General features: G+C 38.0%; 2 protein-coding genes across 13 annotated transcripts in view; both read right to left on the bottom strand.

Annotated features, from left to right (window-relative positions):
- The window catches only part of si:ch73-103b11.2 (myosin phosphatase Rho-interacting protein), a 50,391-nt gene extending 38,611 nt beyond the window's left edge, over positions 1-11,780 (bottom strand). For all 12 annotated transcript variants that reach the window (XM_051097682.1, XM_051097683.1, XM_051097679.1 and 9 more), the window contains exons 1-3: positions 10,999-11,780; positions 4,163-4,240; positions 2,252-2,317 (exon numbers count right to left, since the gene is read on the bottom strand). In XM_051097682.1, the coding sequence (XP_050953639.1) occupies positions 2,252-2,317; positions 4,163-4,240; positions 10,999-11,130 (276 nt within the window). In that variant the 5' untranslated portion in view covers positions 11,131-11,780. The remainder of the gene's footprint in view (positions 1-2,251; positions 2,318-4,162; positions 4,241-10,998) is intronic.
- Positions 11,781-12,977: 1,197 nt separating this feature from the next.
- mfsd1l (major facilitator superfamily domain containing 1-like) lies at positions 12,978-26,098 on the bottom strand. The gene is made up of 13 exons (XM_051097664.1): positions 25,854-26,098; positions 25,508-25,608; positions 25,196-25,317; positions 25,036-25,091; positions 24,796-24,939; positions 23,577-23,735; positions 23,372-23,487; positions 22,494-22,594; positions 22,298-22,409; positions 21,640-21,777; positions 14,584-14,723; positions 14,339-14,450; positions 12,978-13,643 (listed from the first exon to the last, which is right to left on the bottom strand). The coding sequence occupies exons 1-13, from the start codon at positions 25,873-25,875 to the stop codon at positions 13,512-13,514; spliced, it is 1,455 nt and encodes a 484-aa protein (XP_050953621.1). The 5' UTR covers positions 25,876-26,098; the 3' UTR covers positions 12,978-13,511.

The following is a 26,098-nucleotide window of genomic DNA, read 5'->3' as shown; positions in this document are numbered from 1 at the left end:
TAAGGAATATTTACCAGAAAAAAAATATTTACCAGAAAATTGTAAATACACAACAGTATTTCTAAAAAAAGAAAAAAAAAAGAAAGAAATAGCCTATAATAAATAAAGTCTTTATCACATCTAATTATCCTTTTTTAAATTCATTAGACATGCTTTTGATTATTAAAATGTAATGAAACGATTAAAATAGAATCCAGAAAATTAATGGAAAACAGAGATTCACAAACAAAACTGAATTTGAGAAAAATTGTTAAAACGCATTTCAAACATGTAATTTTTGTTAAACTTTAAATAAATTGCTGTTAAATTCTGCAGGTTTTAATGTATATATTAAAACAGAGTCTAGAAAATTTTAAATGGAATTTAGGAAAAAATAAAACAGATTTCATAGGGCCCTCTTTATTTCATGTGTCTTTGTTTTACTGTAGTTGTCCTTTAGTTTCTTACTAGGTTCTTATTATTAATAACAAAGATAAAATAACAAAAAATGACTATGTCATGATATAAATTGTTGTCGTGAAATAAAATCAACTTGGTAGTTGTTCACCATGATCCTGTGTAGTGGCACTGGCATGTTGTTACTATTGTTATTTTATTTTTTATTTTTTTTTAAAGGGAGGATGAAATTTTTTAATTAGATAAAGTAACCATGATCTCCATTTGGATCATCTATTATTCAATTACTTTTCCTGTTCTAGGTTTTTTTCCCGCAGTATCAGTTCAGTAGTAGTATTGTGATATTTTAGTCAGGTATTGTATCAAAGTCAAAATTTTTGTATTGTGACAACACTAAGTCAGGATGGGTATTTTGAAATCATTTTGTGTGTACGTGTCCGTTCAAGCGCAAGAAGATGCGAAAGAGGAATCAATTCTGTCTTCGTGCCTTGTCTGAAACAATTTTTACAAAGCTTTTTTGGAGCTCGACAGCCTCTGATCACCATTCACTTTAGTCTTTCACAAAATTATAAACAACACAAGCAACTGACTACAATGTCCATCAATAACAGCCTTAAATACGCCATCTGACTACAGTTCGTATCCACAAGAGAATATCATCCCTCCCTTGTTAAATGCTTCTCTTATTTGCCCTTCTTTTTCTCTCCGCTGCTAGCAATTCTCCAGAACGAGAGATTGCAGTAATGTGTACATTCATCTCTGTTCCTGGATGTCTGAGTGTAGGAGGAAAGTGGGCACAGATGGATTGTGGGTAGCTTTCGGATGTAGCGCCGCTTCACCCACCCACACGCATACACACATAGAGATCATCACCATCATCACCCGAGCCGGGTCGGACTTGCGTTCAGTAACGACGGACTTTATGCTCATGTAGTTCCAGACACACACTTACGTGAACAAACACACACACAAAAGAACTCATGATCACGTGTGGGCTGAAGTGGTGCTTAATAACAATCACAAACACACATGAATGCTAATGAAGCGAAACGGCTTTTTATCCTTTATGCTGCTCTTTATACGTCCGTCACTCACTTCCCTCCTCCTCTCCGAGAGATGAAAGAGAAGCGAATGAGATGAGCGAACAGACGAGGAGGAACAGCACAGCCTTCAGATGAAAATACACCTTGGTATATGAAAGCCTTTTTGATGATATTCAATATACCTTAGGACTTAGGTATATGATCTGAAATGGCCTAAATAAAGTGCTTTTTTCAGTTGGAAGATCCATCATTTCAGCCATCACTGCTGAGAAGATGAGAACTGTGGTTTACTACAACTATTTGTGGTTTAAGCTCAACCGATCACATCTGTGGTAAAAAACCATAAAAAGATCAACAAAGGACAACAAAAATTTGACAGCTCAAATAATACACAGAAAAATTAAGTGCAAGCGCTTTTATAAAACCAAGATCTTCACATTTTCACTTCCATTGTAAATAGCTCACTGTGGCTTTTTTTAAAGAAAAAAGGACAAGTTTCACTTGTACTGAACCTGGTATACCCTCCAAAATGTTCAGTGGAAGAAGCACTGTCAAGCTGTGCATTAAATGATGTAGTATGCTATTAGAAACATCACGTTCATTGTCACGATTATGCACCGCAAGTCTCTGAATTCAGCTATATTGTACCAAACAATGCATATACAGACACACACAACATACAACAGGCAGGCAGGAACATAAACACCCTGAAGGTCTGTCCATACATTGCCGCCCACATACTGCAGACAGAACATGGCAACACATATACAGTATGAGAACACAACCAAGAGTGAGCCACAGTACACACTCACCATGTCATCCAGTGCGTAACGCAGGAGTCCATGTTCATACAGAAGGAAAAAACGCCTCTGCCATTTCTGCAAGAGAAGAAATTGAGATTGCATGAGCAAAATGTGATCCCACCTTCATGTTTTAGCTCTCGAGGCTAACTTAAGTGTCTAAACAGTTTTTAGGGCCACTGTATATTAATTATAATGTATGCACACTACCAGTCAAAAGTTTTTGAACAGTAAGATTTTTAATGTTTTTTAAAGAAGACTTTTCTGCTCACCAAGTCTGTATTTATTTGATCCGAAAAACAGCAAAAGCAGTAATATTGTGAAATATTTTTACTATTTAAAATAACTGCTTTTTATTTTAATATCTTTTAAAATATAATTTATTCCTGTGATTTCAAAGCTAAATTTTCAGCATCATTACTCCAGTCACATGATTCTTCAGAAGGCATTCTACTATTGTGATTTGCTGTTCAAGTTTTATTTTTATTTGTATTATTATTATTAGGATTCTTTGATGAATAGAAAGATCCAGAATTTATCTGAAATAAAAAGCTTTTGTACAATTATACATTTTTGGGAAAGAAATTATAGAAATTAATACTTTCATTTAGCAAGGATGCTTTAAATTGATCAAAAGTGATGATAAAGACATTTAACATTTCGATTTCAGATCAATGCTGTTCTTCTGAACTTTCTATTCATCAAAGAAACCTGAAACAAATTCTGTTTAGCTGTTTTCAACATAATAATAATAAATGTTTTGAGCAGCAAATCAGAACATTAGAATGATTTCTGAAGGATCATGTGACTGGAGTAATGATGCTAAAATTCAGCTTTGAAATCACAGGAATAAATTATATTTTAAAATATTTTCATTTAGAAATCCATTATTTTAAACAATAAAAGTATTTCCAAATTTTACGTTTTTTGCTGTACTTCAAATCTAATAAATGCAGGCTTGGTGAGCAGCAGAGACTTGGTTAAAAAACATTGTATCTTATCATATAGTATAAGCATGATTGATTTACAGAAGTGGTAACTTCCTGTTACTGTCAACTGACATTTTCCACAATTAATAAACATTTTCTGCAGATGTGCATTTGGGGTAAATATTTCATAATATAACAGTTCATTTTAATTACATAAACACTATACTGAATACTCAATTTTGTCAGACGCATTAAATTGCATTTTATATATTTATTTATTTATAGACTTTGGAGATTAGCAATAGCTATTTGGTTGACCACCACATGCTACACATACATACTTGTATGTATTACATATATTTTGGGGTTATTTTTATCATCTTTCCATCTTGTTCATCAATCTGCGATTTCCTGTTTGTTGTAGAATTGTTTCCCATCCCACAAACTCCCTCTCCTGCTGTTTCTCACGAGTTCAGCTTGAGAGAGAATAAGAGTGAGTCAGCGACTCCACGGCCCCCTCAAACACACACACTTGACTCGTTCGTCCCTTCACAAGCACACATACTGTACAGTAAACACACACACACTCAGTACACACAGAATAGCTGCAATCTCTTCACTCGCACAATGTACGATAATAGAGAAAGAATTCTGGTCCTTTGTCATATTATGCATGACATCTAGTATGTTTTTGTTCAATATTAAACTGCTCTAACAATCATAACTTTTGTTGAGATAGATTTTTGAGATCTGAAACATCATTCCTTACATTTTCCTTTTCATTTTGGTGTGAAATACAGTCCTGGACTTCCATGATTCGCTCTATTAGTGCAGGTGAGAACTGAACAGCACATTCTAGGACGTGTCTAAAAATAGTTTTTGTTAGACATTTTTGCCAAAATTAACTGTGCAGCACTGCATTATAATCCATATGCAGTGGCGAGCTGTTGGTGAAGTTTTCCTGGACTTTAAAGAGCACTGCAATTATACGAACCCGTGATCTGTGCAGAGGATTGTCAAAGTTTGTTCCTTCAGGTGCCAGGAGCAGCCATCCGCCGTAGATGGGTTTTGCCTGAAACATGAAACACACATGGTTTAAAAACAATAAGACAACTAATCAGTTCTTTTTAACACAAGTGCTATTTTAGATAAACCTGTTCCTAACATAAAAATAAAGCTGCGGTTGGTCACTTTAAATGTCAGTTAGATATGGGGTTTTTTGTCTGCAATGTGGACTTCATTCCGATAGTCTGAAAGTCAATGAACATGAGATATGAAAAAGTATTTTCACATTGAAAAGCACATTTCACCTTTGAGGAAACATGCCAAAGAAAAGCACCAAAACAGGAATAACATCTCTGCATGTGACCCTCCTGTGACTGCACAACAAAGTGCCGATGAACGGATTTGTAATATTACAAAAACCTCAAAGAAAGCACGCATGAGAGAAAAATCAAACGCTAGGGGAAAATTAAGGTTCCTCTTTCAAAGCTCAGCAGACTTACTTGAGATCTCAGATAAGTTTCGTTTTAGTAGCAACTTTGTTTTGTGTTTCTCCTAAAATGGAGAAGAGACTATAGTTAACAAAGACTATAAAGCTATAAAATCTTAGGTCATTTAAGTTGCACAGATCTCTGAAAGTCACACAAGATTACAGCCGTCTTTTTCTCAGGAGAAACATCTGAGAACTTCAGAAAAAGTCTTCAATGTCTCCAGGAGAAACAAATGAGATATTAAAGAGTTCAGAGTTGTTATTTTTCTCTGCTAAGGTGGAAAAGAAAGAGCGAGCGAGCGAATGAATGAATGCCAGTTTATCGTCTGGTTAAAGGAATGTCGGTTTGACAACTTGAACGATGGCCCGTGAAAAAAGTCTGAGCAAAAGAAAAACGTTAGAAAAAAATAAGACTCCTCAGATCAAGTGTGAGACGAAAGGCTGAGGTGAAATTCACTCTTCTAGCTCATGCATGGCTTCACTGCACTGACTTAAAACCTTCCAGTTATGGTTTAAAATAATAAACTGATGCAATTAATTAAACCTAAAAAATTAAACAGCATGTGCATAAACTTATCATAACTTAAGATCAGCATTCAAAATATACCCGTATAAGAACGATATATTAAACTGATAAAAATGAAGTGTACCTAAAAGTTTAACACTATTCTTTCCCTTCAGGAAATGCAAATCTAGTTTCTCCTGATCTCCTGCTAATGGGAGACTCTGTGCTCTGGGAAATCAGTGATGAGGAGCGGACAGGGACGCCGAGAGAGAGGGAGAGCAAGAGAGAAGGGCTAATGTAGGCCAGATTTTCCTCTTCAATGGTTAAAGTTTGTTCTGTTTATTTTTACAGCCCCCCTTTTTCTCTCATAACAGCAGAACTGAGCGCCGACTGTCTCACAGAGAGCGTGTGTCAAGGGGGAGGGTGGATTCTAATAGCATGACAAAAAGCATGGACATAAATATGTGTGGAATGAACAACTCGGAAAAACCTGACCAACTGCAGCGAGACAGAAAGAGAGAGCGAAAGACGGGTATATTGACGTCTGACAGAACGACGGGCCGGAATCATTGCGACAGCCTCGCACGACGTACACCTGAACGGCAACAGCTTGCTTAGATTTTTGCATTTTTTGATGACAACGTGAGCGATGTTTGCCATGCATGATGCTAGGAAGCTGTCGTTGGTTTCTGCACCCGAGTCATAACATAAAAGTTCACTAAGGCCTTTGCCATGCTTTTTTAACTACTGATATTAGAGCTGTGAATCGATTAGTCGCGATTAATCAATTCAAAATAAAAGTTTGTGTTTATTTATTATATACATATAAAAACACACACATATGTGCATATATTTAAAAAAAAATAGTATGTATTGTATGTAAACACTTGTATTTAATTTCTATAATTTATAGAAATGAATTTATATTTTACATATAAATCTAACATATTTTTGCTTAATACATACATGTGAGTTTATTTATATATACATAATAAATATACACAGTACACACACATATACAGTAGTATGCAAACATAAACTTATTTTAAATCGATTAATCGTGACTAATCGTTTTGCCGCTGTAATTTAAATGTAATCATCATGCATGCATAAGTCTCTGTAAATAGTTAAGTTTATATAAAATCAAAACTGACTTAATTTACATTATTTAGCAATACGAGATTAGAGTTGTGATATTCTGAGATTAAAATGGTAATATTATGAAAATAAAGTATTAGTATTAGTAGAATAAAGTTGCAATATAAAATATATTTTGTTTTGATAAACATAAAAGTAATATTTTGATAATAAATTACAGTCCAGAGACTTCTATTCATAATAAAATTCACACTGCCGTACTAATGTGTTTTATTATATTATATTACAAAATAATAAACACACCATATACTGTATACTTCAATCTTGTACTGCATCAGCTGTATCCTCATAATACTACAACTTTATCTTCATAATTTTGACTTCACTCTCAAAATATTGTCATTTTAATTTTGTAACACTATGAATTATTTTATATTCTCAATTTTGACTTTGTTCAAAATATTGCAATTTTAACCTTGTATTGCTATGACTTTATTCTTGTCATTTTGACTTGACTTTAATCATATAATGCTATGACTTTATTTTGACTTCATGCTTAAAATATTATGACTTTGAGCTTTATGCTCAAAATGTTACAACGTTGTTCTGGTTTTGCCATGACTTTTTTAAAAAGGTCCGGAATCATTACGACATTGTGCGCCATACACCTGAACGACAACAGCAAGCATAGTTTTTTGCAATTTCAGATGACAATGTAATCGATGTTTGCCATGCATGATGCCAGGATGTTGTGGTTGGTTTATACACCTGAATAAGTTCTGAATCACTCTGTCCATTGAAGTGAATCAAGTCATAGCATAACAGTTTACTAAGTTTTGCATTGCTTTTTTAACTTTTGAAATTAGAGCTGCAAAAGGATCAGTCACAATTAATCAATTCAAAATAAAAGTTTGTTTGTTTATTATGTATAAATAAACACACACACATATATGCATATATTTTAAAAAAAGATATATTTTTCTGTATTGTGTGTATTTGTATGTAAACATATATATATATATATATATATATATATATATTTTACATATAAAACTAACATTTTTCCTTAATAAATACCTGTATGTGTGTGTATTTATATATATAATAAATATACACAGTACACACACATATACAGTAGTATGCAAACATAAACTTTTTTTAATCGATTAATCGTGACTAATCGTTTTGCAGCACTAATTGAAATGTTTTAGTGAAGAATATAATTTCGAATGTAATCATGCATGTATAATAGTCTCGGGAAAGAGTTAAGTCAAGATAAAATCAAAACTGACTTAATTTACATCATTTAGCAATACGAGATTAGAGCTGTGACATTCTGAGATTAAAATAGTAATATTATGAAAATAAAGTCATAATATTATGAGAAAGTTGTAGTATCAGTAGAATAAAGTTGTAATATGAAATATATTTTGTTTTGATAAACATAAAAGTAATATTTTGATAATAAATTACAGTCCAGGGACTTCTATTCATAATAAAATTCACACTGTTTGTCATACTAATGATTTATTATATATTATAAAATAATGTATTGTATTGCTATGACTTTATTCTTGTAATTTTGACTTGACTTTAATCATATAATGCTATGACTTTATTTTGACTTCATGCTCAAAATATTATGACTTTGATCTTGATTCTCCTAATTTTGACTTTATGCTCCAAATGTTACAACTTCAGTTCAAAAACATAATTTTCCTTTTTTCTTTTTTACTCAAACACCTGTAATTCAGAGACATCTGCATTATCTAATCAGTTCTCGATGGATAAAATTATATCCAGTCACTTTTTCTAATTAAATATCCTGATTCACTTGGAAATTCATCACATCGAATAATTAAAATGGGTTTCATGTGGACATTTAAAGCAAGAAGACAGAAGAAATGAGAATACTACAGACATTTGCTGGGAAGGCTACGACCGCAAATCTGATCCTTAAAAAAAAACAGAAGGATATGAGTCTCAACATATGACTTTGACTGCCTTAACAGGTACTAAAGACCTGATTCACTTCACTGTCAGCTCAATTTCTAAGTGCTTTCTAAAAAAAGACTTCTGTGCTGCTTTGAGGCTCATTTCTCTGGATTTCTCTCTCACGTTCAAAGACACAAGCGCTTGCTTTCACGTCCAAATATTCAGCCTTTCTTCGCTTCATCACTTCATTCTTTGATGACAATCCAACCTATACAGCGAGACAGATGGCAAACGGAGGCCACGTCACGTCAGTAATATAGTCGAGACCCAGCTGTGGTAATTTTTAAGAATACAGTCGGGAAACCCCCCTGCATCTGTGTGTGGCCTTCCTGTAAATCCATTCTGGAGCTGGAATAAAGGCTCAAAATAGTATAAAAGCTCCGATATGACTTGTATCTTTGGTCTACAGCAGGTGAAATAACACTAAACTCTGCCACTAATCACTAAATTAGTAGACACATCTAGCCAAACAGAGTTAGTCCTTTTGGACTTAATGGGTTCGAACCCACAACCTTTCAATTACCAGCCCAGATTTTTAACTGTGCAAAACTAGACCACCAGTTTTAAGATTCTAAACAACGCACGCAGCAGCTTGATGCACGTCACTTAACTACAATGTGCATCTGGTAAACGGCATCATTAATTACTACTAATCACTAATTAGTCATGTGGCTGACACCTTTACCCAAAGCAACAGTTCACCAGAAATGGGTCAGACCTCCAGGGGTAACCTGAGGTTAAGTGCCTCGATCAAAGCCGTAATGGTAATTAGAAAGGATTAACCTCTCTAGGGTTTGAACCTACAACCTTTTTTAAAACCACCTTGATATTTAACCACTACTCCAAAGCACATGTTGTGGAAAAAAACAGATGTTATTAGTTATAAACCTGTGGTCTAGTTTCACAAACAAAGATTGGAAAGAGGGAATTCAGGTAAATCAGATCATCTTAAATGTCAAAAAGTGGTTCAGCATATAGTCAAAATCCCCTTATATACCGTGGTAATGACATTGTTTTTACATGATACTCCATTTAACAACTAAACCATGGCATTGTCAAAGTATATGTCAAAAACATGGTATTATGGTAAGGTTATATTGTGCTAAATACCACCTTCTAGAATCTTAATGGGCAGCCAACCTTGGACCATGAAACCATGTCTAACCACAGTATTACCATAGTACTTTATTGTTAGTGTGGGTTTGAAGCATGTTGGTGGTTATCCAGTTTATCTGTTTGGCTTTAATATGGATCAATATCCATGATGTCAATCTTTCTGCTGATTTTGTACCAGTCAAAAGTTTTTGAACGGTTAGATCTTTTATGTTTTTAAATAAGTCTCTTCTGCTCAACAAGCCTGCATTTATTTGATCCGAAGTACAGCAAAAGCAGTAATTTGATGAAATATTTGTACTATTTAAAATGACTACTTTCTATTTGAATATATTTTAAAATTAAATTTATTCATGTGATTAAAGCTGAGTTTTCAGCATCATCACTCCAGTCTTCAGTGTCACATGATCCTTCAGAAATCATTCTAATATGCTCATTTGCTGTTCATTTATAATGTTACAAAAGATTTCTATTTCAGATAAATGCTGTTCTTCTGAACTTTCTATTCGTGAAAGAAACCTGAAACATTTTACTCAGCTGTTTTCAACATAATAATAATAATAATAAATGTTTTTAAGCAGCAAATCAGAATATTAGAATTAGATTAGATTTCTGAAGGATCATGTGACACTAAAGACTGGAGTAATGATGCTGAAAATTCAGCGTTGAAATCACAAGAATAAATTACATTTTAAAATATATTCAAATAGAAAATAGATATTTTAAATAGTAAAAACATTTCAAAAATTTTACTGTTTTTGCTGTACTTAGAATCAAATAAATGCAGGCTTGATGAGCAGAAGAGACTTCTTCAAAAAAAAAAAAACATAAATCTTACTGTTCAAAAACTTTACTGGTAGTGTATTTAAAAAAAAAAATAAAATAAAAAAACTAATTTAAAATATTTCATATTTATGTTATTTAAAATTTTTGATTATTTATTTCATTACATTACTATATGTGACCCTGGACCACAAAACCAGTCTTAAGTCGCTGGGGTTTATTTGTAGCAATAGCCAAAAATACATTGTATGGGTCAAAATTATTAATTTTTCTTTTATGGCAAAAATCATTAGGAAATTAAGTAAAGATCATGTTCCCTAAAGATATTTTGTAAAATTTCTACTGTAAATATATCAAAACTTAATTTTTGATTAGTAATATACATTGTTAACAACTTAATTTGGACAACTATAAAGGTATTTTTCTCAATATTTTGAGGTTTTTTTTCACCCTGAGATTCCAGGTTTTCAAATAGTTGTATCTCGACCAAATATTGTCCTATCATAACAAACCATACATCAATGGAAAGCTTATTTATTCAGCGAAATTGACCTCAAAATTGACCCTTATGACTGGTTTTGTGATCCAGGGTCACATGTATATAATATACTATTTTTTAATGTGACACTCCAATCCATTTACCTCCAACAATACCATGACATTACCATAGTACATATCCAAAAAACATGGTATTGTGGCATCCTGCCATCCCTTTTACCCTGGTAGCACGTCTAAAAAACCATACTATTACCATGGTACTTTATTGCTAATGTAGTTCTGAAACAGTTTGCTGGTCATTATCCATTTGACACTAATTATTCAGTCATTTTTGCAGATACATTACCTGTGAGAAGTCTTCATCACTCAGCAGGTGCGCGTCCCGAGCCTTGAAGCAGTTCTGGCATTTACTCTTGTTGAAAATATTGGCCTGGAATTTTCGGCAGGCGTTATCTTTTGCAGACGTACTTTGTGCCATGAGTGTGTGTTTGTGTTCCCGTTTTTTCCGTTATTTTAAAAACTGCGCAATAATTCCACCGTTGAGTCCTCCCCCGCGCGCTGCAGTCCGACCTCCGGTCCGCCTCATCACAAACTCACTACGATGATTTATTTATGCACAATAACCATCTGACAGGACCCTCGCTAAGGGGACAATAATAATATTAATAATAATAATAATAATAATAATAGAATTTATTTAGCCAAAAAGTTTTAATTTAGCCGAGCTCTCCTGGGTTGATTTCTGAGGGGATTCAGTCCGGGACCTTCCGCGCTCTCGATCCATGCGCGTCCCCGCTCCCCCGCAGGCACACGGACACGCGCTGATGCGTTACAGTGCGAGTTCCAAAATAATGTGGCAAACTTATAAAAACACTCCAAGTAAACAGTGATGGAGAGGAGGTGTTTACTTTCCACTAGCTCACAGCCCCTGACGAACCTTTCGGCGATACGCAGAGACAACTATCCCGAAACTCCATGATGTGGTTCAATGTGGATTCTCTCGAGAGTTTCCGCTCCAAAGACGGATTTTTGCAGGTCTGGGTGGGCGCAGTGGGTCCGTTTCCCACGGTCACAGCTGATCACACGGGTCCGGCTGCGCTCTCCACACACACTACACACTCAACACACACGCAGGAATGAAGGGGGCGGGGCGCGAGTTAACTGACAGGCGCCGTAAGCCAATCGCCGGAAGGGATACGCCTACTATTTGTAGTCAGAGGACGGACGTGTCCAATCAGATTGTTCAATCACACTGATTTTATGGAGAATAACAAGAATCAAGGTAGGTGGACTGTGCACGGGGTAAACTTAAGTTATTTAAACTTGCAGTCAGGATTTTATATGGATTTTAACTGTGTTTTTAGTGACTTTCGTCTGGTTATAAAATGAAAAAACGCAACAGTAAATAATTCATGCGTTAAGATCTTTGATAACTACCCTTGTAACGCCCCCAGATAGTGACCAATCCTACCTGAGCGGCTCTTCAGTGCCCCCGTTTGGCTTTAATGCGACATGAGAGCCTGAAAAAAAATTATATAAAAATTTTTTTTATATATATATATATATATATATATATATATATATATATATATGCAGAGAGAGAGAGAGATTTAAAAAAATATTAAATTATTTTAATATTATATATTTACTTTAATATTGCATATTTATTGATACTTATCATAATTGTATCATAGTAAATTATACAATATAATTTTATTATATGATTATATTATCATAATCATATTATTGCATATTATATCTTTATATATTTTAAATGTAAACATTTTTAAATTAAATAATAAAATATTTACTTTGTAATTTCATTATACTATAGTAATATTTTTTATTAATATACTTTTTAGGTCAAAAAATTACAATATTTTAAATTCTATTTCATTTTATTTTAAAATTATACTAATATCTTAATTTTTTATACAAAAAATGTATATATACAAATATCTGAATACTAAATTTAATGATATAGTTATTAAAAATTTTCATAATTTTATCATAACATATATAACAATTTTTAGATATTTAAATAATATTATTGCATCTTATATTGTTTAATATTTTAAATCTAAATATTGTAAAATTATTTAAAATAACATATTTAGTTAGAATTTCATTACTATATATATATATATATATATATATATATATATGTATTTTAAATTCTATTTCAACAGTATTATTACACATTATATTTAAATGTAAATATTTAAAAATTATTTTTAATAAAATATTTTGTTAGAATTTCATTACACTATATTAAAATAAATATTTTTAATTTTTTGCACACACACATATAGTATTCATAATCTCTCTGTAGCACAAAACTTTATTTTTTATTAAAAAAAAACTTAAAATTTGCAAAATGCATATTATTTAATCATTTTGTACGCAGCCATTAATACAAGTTCAAAGGCCATGTTAACAATTCACAAATCTGACCAATTTCACTGTTTTTAAAAAGACATAACATAGCAAGTTTACAAACAAAACCTCTGATTTCCTCAAATTAGTAGGATATTTGTCAAACAGTGGCTTATAAGAAAAAAAAAAAAGGACAAAGCTGATGTATGTTTGATGTTATAAAACAGATGAGTGTCAACATTTCCATTCCAGCTTCCATTATCCATAAAAAACGATTGCTGATCTTTCACATTTTTGAAAGTATTACATTAAACTTGTTAGTGAAGAATAGAGTTTTAGGACTGGCCTGAGAAAATCCGACATGATGGGGGTACCTGAAGTCTTTATGTTAGTGTTAATACTGAACATCATATGACACGTTTCTGAGAGCAAGTGTTTCCCTTTACGTCCAGTGACACGAGAGACAAAATGTGAGCAATTCCTCTATGTCCTGTTGATGGAGGGAGCATTATTTATCTCTTCGTTGTCCTCTTCATTCATCAGCGGTTCTCTCTCAGTCTGAGCAGGAGCGCTTTGAGCCGCTGACCTCTTAGTCGTCTTATTCAGAGTGCTTCCCTATAAACACATACATACATTGCATTTAAACAATTATTCATAACCTCTATATCTTCAGGTCATCACGAAACTATTCATAAAGATAATTTTGCATAGGACATTCTACATTTTATCTGCTGATTAAGATAATGAATATTTTTCTTTTAGTTTCACATGCACAGATGAACTGTGCATGATAAGGTAAGGAATGTATACAGTATTACAAAAGTAAACAGGGTTAATTTTGAGTTCATTTTCATTGCATTAGGTCATGAACGATACTGTCACAACAGAACAATCCAATCCACCTCTATTGAAATGGACTGATGTGTTTTCAAAGCCAAAAATAACCTCTGCTATTCCAAAGTACTGTTGACTCAAAACTCATAGTTCATGCGGCGCTTGAATCACGCATAAGTTTGAATCCACTGATAGTACTTTCTCTATTATTCTAACTTATGATGTAGACAATAATAGAGGTGAATCCAGCTTAACAGGCTTGGAGAAAATCCTGTAATTACGGCGATCAAGGTCGCGTACAATCACGCATTCTTAAACATTGTACAATGTGAACTCGTTCGGCTGCTCCTCGCTCAAACTCTTCACGGTTCTCGTTCGATCACACTGTTGCTATGGTTACCTGAGGTTATGATGGGTGATTCAGAGAGATGTGGCGATAGTGGGCGGTTGTGTGTGTGTGTGTGTGTGTGTGTTACCTGTCTGTAGTCAACGATGTTGAGGATGGTAGAGGTGACTATGCAGCTGATGGTATTGGCCAGCATGAAGATCATCATATATTGCCATCTCCACAGCGGGATCTTTACATCACTGTGCAACACATACACACAAGACTCATTCTAAACTCATATACATGGAGTTTTTTGTGAGTCTGATGCAAAGCGCAAGAATGTGTATTGAATTTCAGTGTGTGATGAACATGAATCCTGGCCATTAATGTCACCTGGATTTGGTTCCCAGAATCTGTCCGACCACCAGGTTAGAAATGCCGATGCCGATCATCTGTATGGATGTGGCAAGTCCCATCGCTGTGCCCAGTGTGGCTTGAGGAACCACCAGCGGGATGGAGGGCCACATGCTCGCCTACAACACACAAAATAATAGAAAACCAATGAAAAACATGTCAGTCCCATAGCAGGAATTAAACATCAGGATTCGTACAGATACTGTAAAATGAGAATTTAGGACTTTGACGATATTTTCTAACTAAGATCTCACTTATCAAACAATGTCTTATCTTTCAAATTCTAAAAAAAGATAAATAAATAGATAAATATACTAACAAACAGCAAAAAAGCAAAGTATGCAATGATGTAGGGCTGTCAACGATTAATCGCATACAAAATAAAAGTTTGAGTCTGCCTAATATATGTGTGTGTACTGTGTATAATTATTATGTATATATAAATACAAACACATTCATGTATATATTTAAGAAATATTTTCAAGCATATATATTTATTATAATTTTTATAATTTTATATTACATATAAATAAAATCATTTTGTATATTAATAACATATTTCTCATATATATACACATTAATTTGTGTATATTTATATATATACATAATAATTACACACAGTACACACACATATATTAGGCAAAGTTAAACTTTTATTTTGTATGCGATTAATCGCGATTAATCGTTGACAGCTCTACAATGATGTCAACTAACACTAACACTACACTAACCACAGTTAAACCATGGTATTTGTAATAAAACTGTGTTTATTCAAAAACGTCTCAGGTTACGTATGTAACCTTGGTTCCCTGAGAAGGGAACGAGACACTGCGTCCTCTAGGGGGCGCTAGGGGGGGGGAACGCCGTCAGCGTGACCCGTGTCTGAAGTATATATACAAAACAACAACAAAGTTGGCCGGCGACAGCCTATGACGTCACTGCCGGCGCGACTCGTCGCTGCCGGCGCGTCACTACCGGTGCGACCACAGTATAAAAGGACACCGGTAGAGCAGGACGGCCGCTTCTTCGTCTGAAGCTCACATCCCGAAGCATGGCCCCGAGCCTAGAGGACGCAGTGTCTCGTTCCCTTCTCAGGGAACCAAGGTTACATACGTAACCTGAGACGTTCCCTTTCGAGGAACTCGAACTGCGTCCTCTAGGGGGCTAGGGGGAACGGTTATACCCACGCTGCCATGCTGAGGGGAGTGCCTGACTTCCGGAGAGACAGGCACTAAGTACCAACTCCCTAGGCCTTAAGGGAGTCGCCCCTAGGATAAAGTGATGGCTGTCAGTGACATATCCCCTACGGCCAGAGCTTAGGCTGCATACCCAACTTACCTGTAGGGCAGATATCGGCCCGGGGTAGAGCCCAAGCTTGGAAACAAAGTATTCCTTTAAGGGGATACGGCCAGAAGCCTAGGATACCCAGGTTGGCCTGTCACACAGGGGCTACTGCAGCCCTGCACGACTCCCTCAGAAGTCGTACACAGAACGCAAGTGGTAACTCCCTGCTCAACCCGGTTGAGCGAGCATAAAATGCGCACCGGAACTAGGGCGCGTAAAAACCGTTCTTTTAGCCTGGCAGAAGCTCTGGAGATGGACCCGAGACGACCGGGTTTTAGACCACCTCGAGAAAGGGTACGGGCAATAGCGCGTGAATCCCTACCATAAAGGATTTTAGAATGGACGCAGAACACCGGTGCCTTCCATACCACAGCGTGGATTTTAGAAAAGTGCCCAAAGGTTAACGTGTGCACTTACCATATACATGGATTTGAGAAAGCGCCCACAAACATGTGGGCCTATTTTTAGACGTACCGTTGAGAAACGGTGGAATAAGAAGACCCTCAGGGTGAGGGGAGCACTGCCGGCTTAACAAGGCTCTAAGGGGAAGGCAGTAGGGGCGCATCTAGCCGCCCAATTAGGCAAAGCTCAAAGCAAAACCCTCAAGGAGAGGGGAGCACAAAGATGCCAAGCAGATAGAGGCCGCGGCTATCTATCCACTAAAACTGCCAAGAGCCGATACACTTAGCCACACAGGACAAGGCAGTGTATCGCGACAGGCTTCTACTCCCATGGACAGGAGGAGCCACTGATCCCCCAGGGGGACGAGCTCAGAGACCCTTTCCGTAGAAAGGGGAGCATCACCGTGCCCTGTACAGAAGCCTTGGATGAGATCTGACCCGCGAAAGTTCCCTTTGGCCTGGGGAAGGCAGTAAGGGTGAACCTCAGTTGCCCAATGGGGCAGTGCTCAGGTAAACCCTCGATGGGAGGGGAGCACCCTATGCAGTAGCCGCAGCTAACTGTCTAATAATACTGCCCTGAAGCTGATATACGTACCAAGGAAAGGTAGTGTATCGAGACCGGGTTCCACTCCCGAGACATGGGAGGGACACCTGATCTCTCCAAGGAAGACGAACTCTAGCAAAAACTCTTTCCGCAGAAAGGGGAGCATCGTCGCACACTCCCAGGAAGAGATACGGGGATCAGAAATGACGGGGAGCCACCTCTACAAGACTGCACAGAAAGCAGTCACATCCCCAGCCCTCAGGCTGTTCTGTGGGTAACCTCTCAAGGGGCATAAGCCCTTCTCACCCCACACAGACCTATGCTTACCTCCTCGATGGAAAGCACGGGCCCTGCTCTACCAAGACCCGCAGAGCCTTGGGACCAAGGGCCAAGAATGCTTAGCTGAAGGCTCCTCGGAGCACTCAGAGGGTTTCCACAGAAACAGCTCTGACTTGAGAAACAGTGAAATAGCGTGACCAAGCCCACTCCTCGGAGGGGCGACCGCTAGATCACCAGATGGCATAGGTAGGAGGTCTGTGTGAAGGGCGGAAACCCCGCAACCGAAGCCCCTCAGGGCAGGATGAAGACAGAGGGTCTTAACCCGGTGGTCAATGTGTCTATCCAAAATGTCCAGGAGCTCCCTGTGAAAAGAGATTCTGAAGAGCTTACCCAGACGTAGGACCGAAGTCCTAGTTTTTCTCAGTGCTGTAAAGGGAACCTGAAAGCTTCCTATTCGAAAACGGGAGGCAGACCCAGGCAAGCAGCCCATAACCATGATTGAAGATCAGAGGGGGGTGCTCGAAGAGGACCTACCAAGGAAGGCACAAAAACAGGACCCAATTGTATACAGCATGGTAGACACATTAAACATGAGTCGTACTCACCCCACCATGGTTCCTGCGCATAACTCCAGAAGACTCAGAAAATCCTTCTGAGAAACCATCTAGACCATTACTATGACCTGTCGGGAGAGATTAAGAAGAGACCAGGTTATAGGGGAGTACAGCAAATCATAAAAAATGGGCTGTCTACCCTGCTTTCATTTTTCGTAGGGAAGACAGCACTCACCTGGTTACCTCAAAGAGATCGCTTATTAGAAACCCTAAAAAGGGGAGCGACCACTGAGCTAGAAATATGATTCATAGTTAGACATGAAAAATGGATCGAACTCACCCATCCATGGTTCCTGAGAGGAGGCCGAAAGGCCGAGCCAGACCATCAGTAAAAGTTGCTTTTTAACAAAAAAGCCAACCTAAAACATCATAGGTCCGGCAGGGGTGCGCAGGAAAAGTACCACCAAACCTCAGTCAGGTGGAGAGACTAATATGAAGGGGGAATTAAGAGGAGGGAGACAGGAGCCCCCAAAGGAAGATAAGCAGAAGCTATCTTCTACTCTGACCCCGGCGAGCACGCTGTCTCGTCTGGATCACTTCCCTCAGGTCCTGTCTACCTCCTCTAGACCCACGCTTCCTCCCGGAACCACCCGCAGGTGGGGGAGGGGCGCGAGTGGCCACACTAGTCTTCTGGGCCTGTCTTCGTCCCTCAGAACGAGACGGGCCAGGACCCCCATACTGTTCGGGCTCAGATCTGGACCTTCGTGGAATGAAGGTTTTGAAGGCCGCTGAGCGCGCCCTCGCCTCCCTGAACTTCTCAACCACCGTCTCAACGGAGGTACCAAAAAGTTCGGAAGGCGAGACTGGTGCGTCGAGAAGAAAGCCCCTCTCTTTCTTCCCGAGGTCAGCCAAGTTCACCCACAGATGTCTCTCCGTAACCACCATGGCCCCCATAGACCTGCCCATGGCAGTGGCGGCCTGCTTGGTGGCACGGAGAGCGAGATCCGTGGTGCGGCGCAGCTCAGCAACCTCGTCCGGGGAAAGACCCTGACCCTTATCCAGATCTTTCAGCAAGTCAGCCTGGTAGGCTTGAAGCACCGCCATAGTGTGCAACGCACCCACAGCCTGACCTGCTGCTGCATACGCCCTGCCATTCAAACGAGATGTTACTTGAAGGGGAATGGATGGCAGGGAGGGAGTCTTCAGGGAAGATGCCTTACCTACAGAGAGATAGCTGGCCAGCGTCTCTTCTACAGGTGGCATCCTCTGATAGCCGTGCTCACGCATCCCCTCAATATTCGCATAATTAGAGTGCGGAAAATTATGGATGCGTGAGGAAAACGGCCTCTTCCATACCTTCTCGATCTCCGTATGCAGATCGGGAAGGAATGGAAGACTCACCTGGGCCGGGAGGTTATGATCAGAAAGATAGCGCTCATCGAGACGACCCCGAGGCGCCACCTCTCTGGCTCGCTTCCACGGCAAGTCAAGCCTTACCGTGGCGCGATCCATAACCTCCAACAGCTCCTCGTATGCAGGGCAGGAGATTAGAAAGGGTTCAGCCTCAGCTTCCTCATCTTCCAACATCTCCTGCTCTTCTTGGGAAGGACCCAACAGAGCACTAGCTGCTGGATCGGATGATGTAAGAGAAACAACATCATCGTCAGCCAGCAGTTCGTCCTCGCCCGCGACTGACGCGTGAAGAAAGGGAAAGTCCCTTTTTTAGCTCGTCAGCGAGGTCCACCTGGGATCCCCATGAGCTCATTTTTCTCCGTGCCTCAGCAGCGGAGGGTCCTGAGCCACGGGGAACAGGTGGCTGTCCCTCTTCCCTCGAGAAGAGAGACAGACGAGAACGGAGCTTTCTCATGGGAAAAAGCTCACAGTGCACGCAGACTGCCCCCTCGAGGACGTCGCGTGCATGCTCCTCGCCCAAACAAAAGACGCAAAGATCGTGCGTGTCATCGGGTGTCAAATAACGAGGACACGGATCCACGCACTTTCTAAACGCCTTACTAGTGCTAGCCATATTTTTCCAAAGAAAAGGGGTCTCTTACCGTTTTGCTACACACTCCAGACAAAGAGTCAATGAAGACGAAGAAGAGGCCGTCCTGCTCTACCGGTGTCCTTTTATACTGTGGTCGCACCGGTAGTGACGCGCCGGCAGCGACGAGTCGCGCCGGCAGTGACGTCATAGGCTGTCGCCGGCCAACTTTGTTGTTGTTTTGTATATATACTTCAGACACGGGTCACGCTGACGGCGTTCCCCCCCTAGCGCCCCCTAGAGGACGCAGTTCGAGTTCCTCGAAAGGGAAACATGGTTACTACACTTTTACTATAGTAAACCTACATTATAATTTCTTAAGGGATTTATATTTTTGTATACTTTCTTTATTTGTTTAGTTTTATAACTGTACTGGCTTAATGGTTTGGTGTTTTCTACTGTTTAATAAAAATCTGAAAAAGGCGAGCCCGAAGTTCCGATCTGAATAATGATTCAAGAAAAATAATTTCAGATACGGACTCGGAGCGCGAGATCGCGAATCATTTAGTTCGTGAAATGATTCGAAAACCCGCTCTGAAGTCCCGATCTGAATCAAATGATTCGCGAACCCGTACTGACCTCTCGCCCTGCGTCCCAATGTTCATACTATCCATCCTAAAAAGTATGTGAGATTACAAGTGTGTCCCAAAGCATAGTATGCAAAAAAAAAAAAAAAAAAAGAGTATGCCCAAAGTCCCAGGATGGTCTACTATTTCAGGTCGATTTTTGAAGTGTGGATCCGTGCACACTCTAATGGCTAAGGATTGGTCCAGAACTACAACACGAATAAAACGCGTTGAAAAAACTACAAACATGGCGGATGTGCGCGACCGGCGGTTAGGTAGAGATGTTTAGAAAAAAGGGTTTGGATAATAATTAATAATAAATTACTGGATAATAATTTGGATAAAATGATTCGCCAACCCGTACTTAAGTCTCGATTTGAATCAAATGATTCGCGAACCCGTACTGACGTCTCAATTTGAATCAAATGATTCGCGAACCCGCACTGAAGTCTCAATTTGAATCAAATGATTCGCGGATAAAATGATCCGCGAACCCGTACTGAAGTCTCGATTTGAATCAAATGATTCGCGAATAAAATGATCCGCGATCCCGCACTGAAGTCTCGATTTGAATCAAATGATTCGCGAATAAAATGATCCGCGATCCCGCACTGAAGTCTCGATTTGAATCAAATGATTCGCGATCCCGCACTGAAGTCTTGATTTGAATCAAATGATTCGCGAATAAAATGATCCGCGAACCCGCACTGAAGTCTCGATTTGAATCAAATGATTCGCGAACCGGCACTGAAGTCTCAATTTGAATAAAAGGATTCGCGAATCATTTGAAGTCTCGATTTGAATCAATATTTCTACTCCAAACACCCAACACAAATCAATGAACATATTCAGGTGAGGTAACCGGTTTACTGCTAACTAGTGAAAACGCTACATTATATGGAAACACTGTGCATTGTGATCAAGTTTGTAGTTTAATCCACTGTATTTTTAATTGTTTGACCTGTTTTCAAGAGTTTTCCAGGCCAAAAACTAAGTCAAAATTCAAAAAGTCAAATTCAAGTACTCCAAGCACCTTATACGAAACGTATGCAAAATATGGCCCAATTAACCTTATCCTGCATACAAATCTAAAATTTCTCATGTTTTAAGATGTCAGTATTATGTTCAGCAATGAATTCTGAATATTTCAACCAGTCACATGCTCACTTACAATATTTGCTGACCACACAATTGTGCATGTGCTTAAATAGGCTACTCCTATAACATAGTATAGTCAGCACCTACAGTGTCTGCCGTGTATGTGTGTGTGTGTTTGTGTGTCTGTGTGTTCATAATTGATACTCACAGCAGCAAATGAGTAAGTGATGCCGAGCCAGATGGTTGATACGAGAGGAGGGACGAATGTGAAGGCCAGCAGACCAAACACAGGCAGTGTCAATACAGCACAAAGCACCGCAAACACACCACGCAGGCCCACATAGTCCTACAGCACAGACACAAAAACAATTAACATTAAACACATGACTGAATACACATCTTAGGACAAAGTACTTTAGTAGCATCATATAGTGATGATATCATGCTTTTTAAATTTTTAATGATATATTTAATAAGTTTGGGGTTGGTAATATAGTCTTTTTTGCTAACCAAGGCTGCATTTATTTCATTAAAAATACAGTAAAAACAATAATATTGTGAAATATTATTACAATTTAAAATAACTGTTTTTTAATTTCAAGTTGTTTTAAAATATTTTTTATTTCTGTGATCAAAACTGAATTTTCAGCATCATTACTTCAGCCTTCAGTGTCAAATGATCCTTCAGAAATCAAATTATGCTGTTGCATTTTTTCAGGATTTTTTGATGAACAGTCAGTTTTGATCAATACAGTGTGTGTGTAACCATGTAAATGCAGTATCTGACAGATATGTTTTTGTGAGGTTAGTGTGTTTTGTAACATGCACTAGTGTTTGTTCATCTAATAGTGACAGCAGTGACTTACAATGAGGATGCCGACAACAGCAGACAGCACTAGTGAACTGTCATACACAGCGCCTGCGATGTATGCTGCCTCCTTCTGGCTGTATCCACTGTATTTATCCTGGATAAACTTACTGAAAACACACACACAGCATCACATGAACAACATGTATGAATCATTTTTAATCTAGACACATCTATATGGCTCATGACTTTACCTGGCATCAGCGATGAAGGGGAAGATACCATTATAAAAGAACATGATGGTAAGAACCAGCAGCCAGTATCTGAGAGACAGATGCTTCACATCCTGAACTCTCTACACACACAAAACACAAAATATAGCATTATGCATTCTGTGGTGCATTTTGTTATGCATCATGTGGTGCGACCGTCCGGCCATAACTTCTGTTTTGGAAACATTTTTGAAATTACCCTAAATTTATTCAGGTTAATTTTCTGCATTATTTGGCATGATTTCCAAAGTGTTTTGTAATCCTGTATAAAATTGCAAAGTATTTGTATTTACATTTCCATCATAATACACAAACTACAAACTGTCCGATGATTTCCATTTTATGAAATATCATGTGGTGCGACCATCAAAAAACTGCCATTTTGTGGTTGAAATGCATTCAAAGACATTGCATCATATAGCAATTTGCCAAGAACACATGGAAGCATCAAGCAGGTTTGTAACTCTCTTTCAAATTTGGAAAAAAATAACCTTTTTATGAGCTGGTATGTAGTTACCACATTTCAATATCATGTGGTATGACCTCAAAAAAAACAAATATTCAGTTATTTTTACAAGTATTTATATGTGGGGAGCTTTTTTGTGTTCAGGTGGCCAATTCTGTGCTTGCAAATTTTGACTGAATGTGAAATATCATGTGGTGCGACCAAATATTATGTGGTGCGACCACTGCAGAGTGGTCGGGTACTGTTTTGGTTTTAGGACAACTTTGTTGATGTTGACTATGCTAGTGGTAATGCTTTATCATTGAAAAGTAATTTTTATTAAAAAAGACTGATTACTATTGTCATTATTATACTTCAGCAATGTATCTTTATGGCTTCTTTATCTGTGTCTCACCACTTTGCGTGACTCCTCCTGCATCACTCCATCCAATCCCAGCTGCTTCATGCCCATCTTATCCAGAACACTGACCGTAATAGCCGACAGGAAGCCAAGAACACACAGAAACGTGCCTTCGCACATCAAACAGACGCATAAGGTTCTGCAATACTCCCAGAATCTCAGATCAAGAGTCTAATCATGTGCATGTTGTGTTTCTTACCTCCCCACAACGTCCACTGCATACCATACTCAGACTCAAACCTCTGCGTGAGGAAGAAGTTCAGAACCGAGCCCAAGCGGGAGAAGGCCAAGGTCAGTCCAAATGCCAGAGCCAGCTCCTTCCCGCGAAACCAGAATGCCGTGATACGGTTTTGGACAACTGAGAAATGAAGAAAGACATTTATGTTTATGGGTGTGTTTGTAATGTCGTTGGCAATGAAAACCCTTGTTTATTAAGCAAGTAAAGAATCTGTGAAATTAAAAGCACATTTAAATATAATGTTCATAATGCAGATCAATAGCCAGCCAGTGGACATGGATGTTAAAATGTTTTACTTCTGTAATATGACATATTACTGATATTCAATGAGCCGGACAGAATGAACGCTTGTTAAAACAATGACTAAACCATTATCCAGTCCAAGAACCTTGAGAGATGGCAGTGGAAAGGGAAAGTCATTTCAGAAGAGGAAGTGTTTCAGTTCTCAGTAAAGATCATAGAGATGTTTTTCTCTGGAACAGCATGCACAGATTAATCATGTACAATAAGACCATAAGTATGCATTAAGAAAGTAAAAAGGCCACAGGGACAGTTTTTGATAAAGTCTAGTTATTTTCGCAATTAATTTTGACACCACTAGTGATGCAGACATTAGAGTTCATTAGTGAGTTTTATTGCACTATTATTTATAGATAATTTATTACTTGATATGTTACTTTTCTCCTTGATTATTTCAGTTCTCTTGTGTGTATATGAATGCATGTACCCAGAGCTTCTTAAAACCACAACAAATTCCTTGTGTGTTTGTGCAAATAAAGATAATCTGAATCTAAATATAATAAAAATATAATTAAAAACTGACTTTACTGCCTTTAATCATTTTTAAATGAAATCTGCGGTAACACCACCCATATTTATTTTTGCAATGTGCAGCTTGGAAACTCTAACAACTTGCTGACAGTGTAGGGTGTAGGATTGTTTGCAAAGATTATTATAGTTTTTATACTTAATCCTTTGATCCTTGATCCCTATTTATATTTTATTTCTATTCTCTTGTGTATATATGCATGTATGGACCCAGAGCGCCGGAAAACGAAAACAAATTCCTGTGCACACTTATTGAATAAAACCAACCTGAATCTGAATCTAATGATTTGGGGTTCTAAAGTTAAACCTGCTCAGTGTCAGTGGTGTTACAGGTGAATATCTGATGTCATACTGGTCAGGGATCCGTTTCCAGAGCCAAACAAAAGTCGTCCAGTCAGCATGAGGGGCAACAGGTACGTCGTGCCCTTAAAATGAGACCCCAGTGCGAAGATAGCAGATCCCAACACAGTCAGGAAAGAGAACAGGAAAACGCCAACTACAGGAGGGAAAATCAAACATATTCAAGAAACAATATAGAATATTAAAAAAATTCAAATTGACAACCTATTAAAAAAAATGTGATTTAACGTACAGCGGTTTCCCAACTTATCAATGAGGAATCCTGCCATGATGACCACCACAGCATTCCTGGGAAAACAAGATAAAGCTCATTTTAAGGCTGATACAGGCTGAAGCTTTAGAAGGTGACAGACAGTAATTTAATTCTTGTTGTGTGAGTGCGTGAGTCTCACGTCCAGGCGTAGATGGCGTAAAGCAGGTTGTACTCCTGTGGCGTCATTCCCAAACCTTCCACACACACTCCTGTGCCATTCCCTGTGCTGTTACTCACCGTCGCGTTTGGACATGTTAAATTCTGTAGGAGAAAACAGTTTACGCATTCAGGATCTTACTTTACACAATAGATTTCACTTACAGTCTGGCAATATAAAGATTATTTTCAATAAATGCTCTGTTGTATATGTAAATGCTGTAACATTTCCTAATATGACAACTTTTAAAATGTCTAAACTAGTGAGGTCAGAGGTCAATAGGTTGCTTCTCACCCCCTGAAACTGCTCCTGCAGGACACTGGGAATGTCAAAGCAGAAATAAGAGCCGAAAGTCAGCATACAGTTAAAAAACAGGACCACAAACCGGTAATAGGCTGTAAAAACACACATATATTGACACGGAGAGAGAAAGAGAGAAGAGTTAGTCATCATGTATCAGGTTACATCTTTTCAAGACAGAAAGCAACACTTACGAGCTATGAGTCTCTTAGGAATTATAATATTTATTGTTTTTAAGTAATGAAACTATTAAGTTTAACATTAAATCAATCCCATCTGGCTCTGTTTACAAACTGAGAGCTTATTTCACATCCTGAAACCAATGAAATGCGTCATTTACCTCGTTCTGCTGCTTTAGCCATCTCGACCCTAGATGAATCACTCAGGTCTTTCCATATAACGACAAAACAGACTAATTTATTTTTGTTTACGTGACCCACAAAGGAGGAGATCTTCAGAATGTACCGCTTGTGCAGGAGCCGTAGATATTTTCTGATCTATAAATCATACAAAAATAGTGAAAGCAGCGTTAAACTGCAGGAAAAGTCGATCCAGATTTTCTACCGACTGACAGTTTTCCGCATT

This window comes from Labeo rohita, chromosome 24 (assembly GCF_022985175.1).
Source record: "Labeo rohita strain BAU-BD-2019 chromosome 24, IGBB_LRoh.1.0, whole genome shotgun sequence".
Taxonomy (NCBI): domain Eukaryota; kingdom Metazoa; phylum Chordata; class Actinopteri; order Cypriniformes; family Cyprinidae; genus Labeo; species Labeo rohita.
The sequence above is the reverse complement of the archived record's forward strand: the minus strand, read 5'-3'. Positions and strand labels throughout refer to the sequence as shown.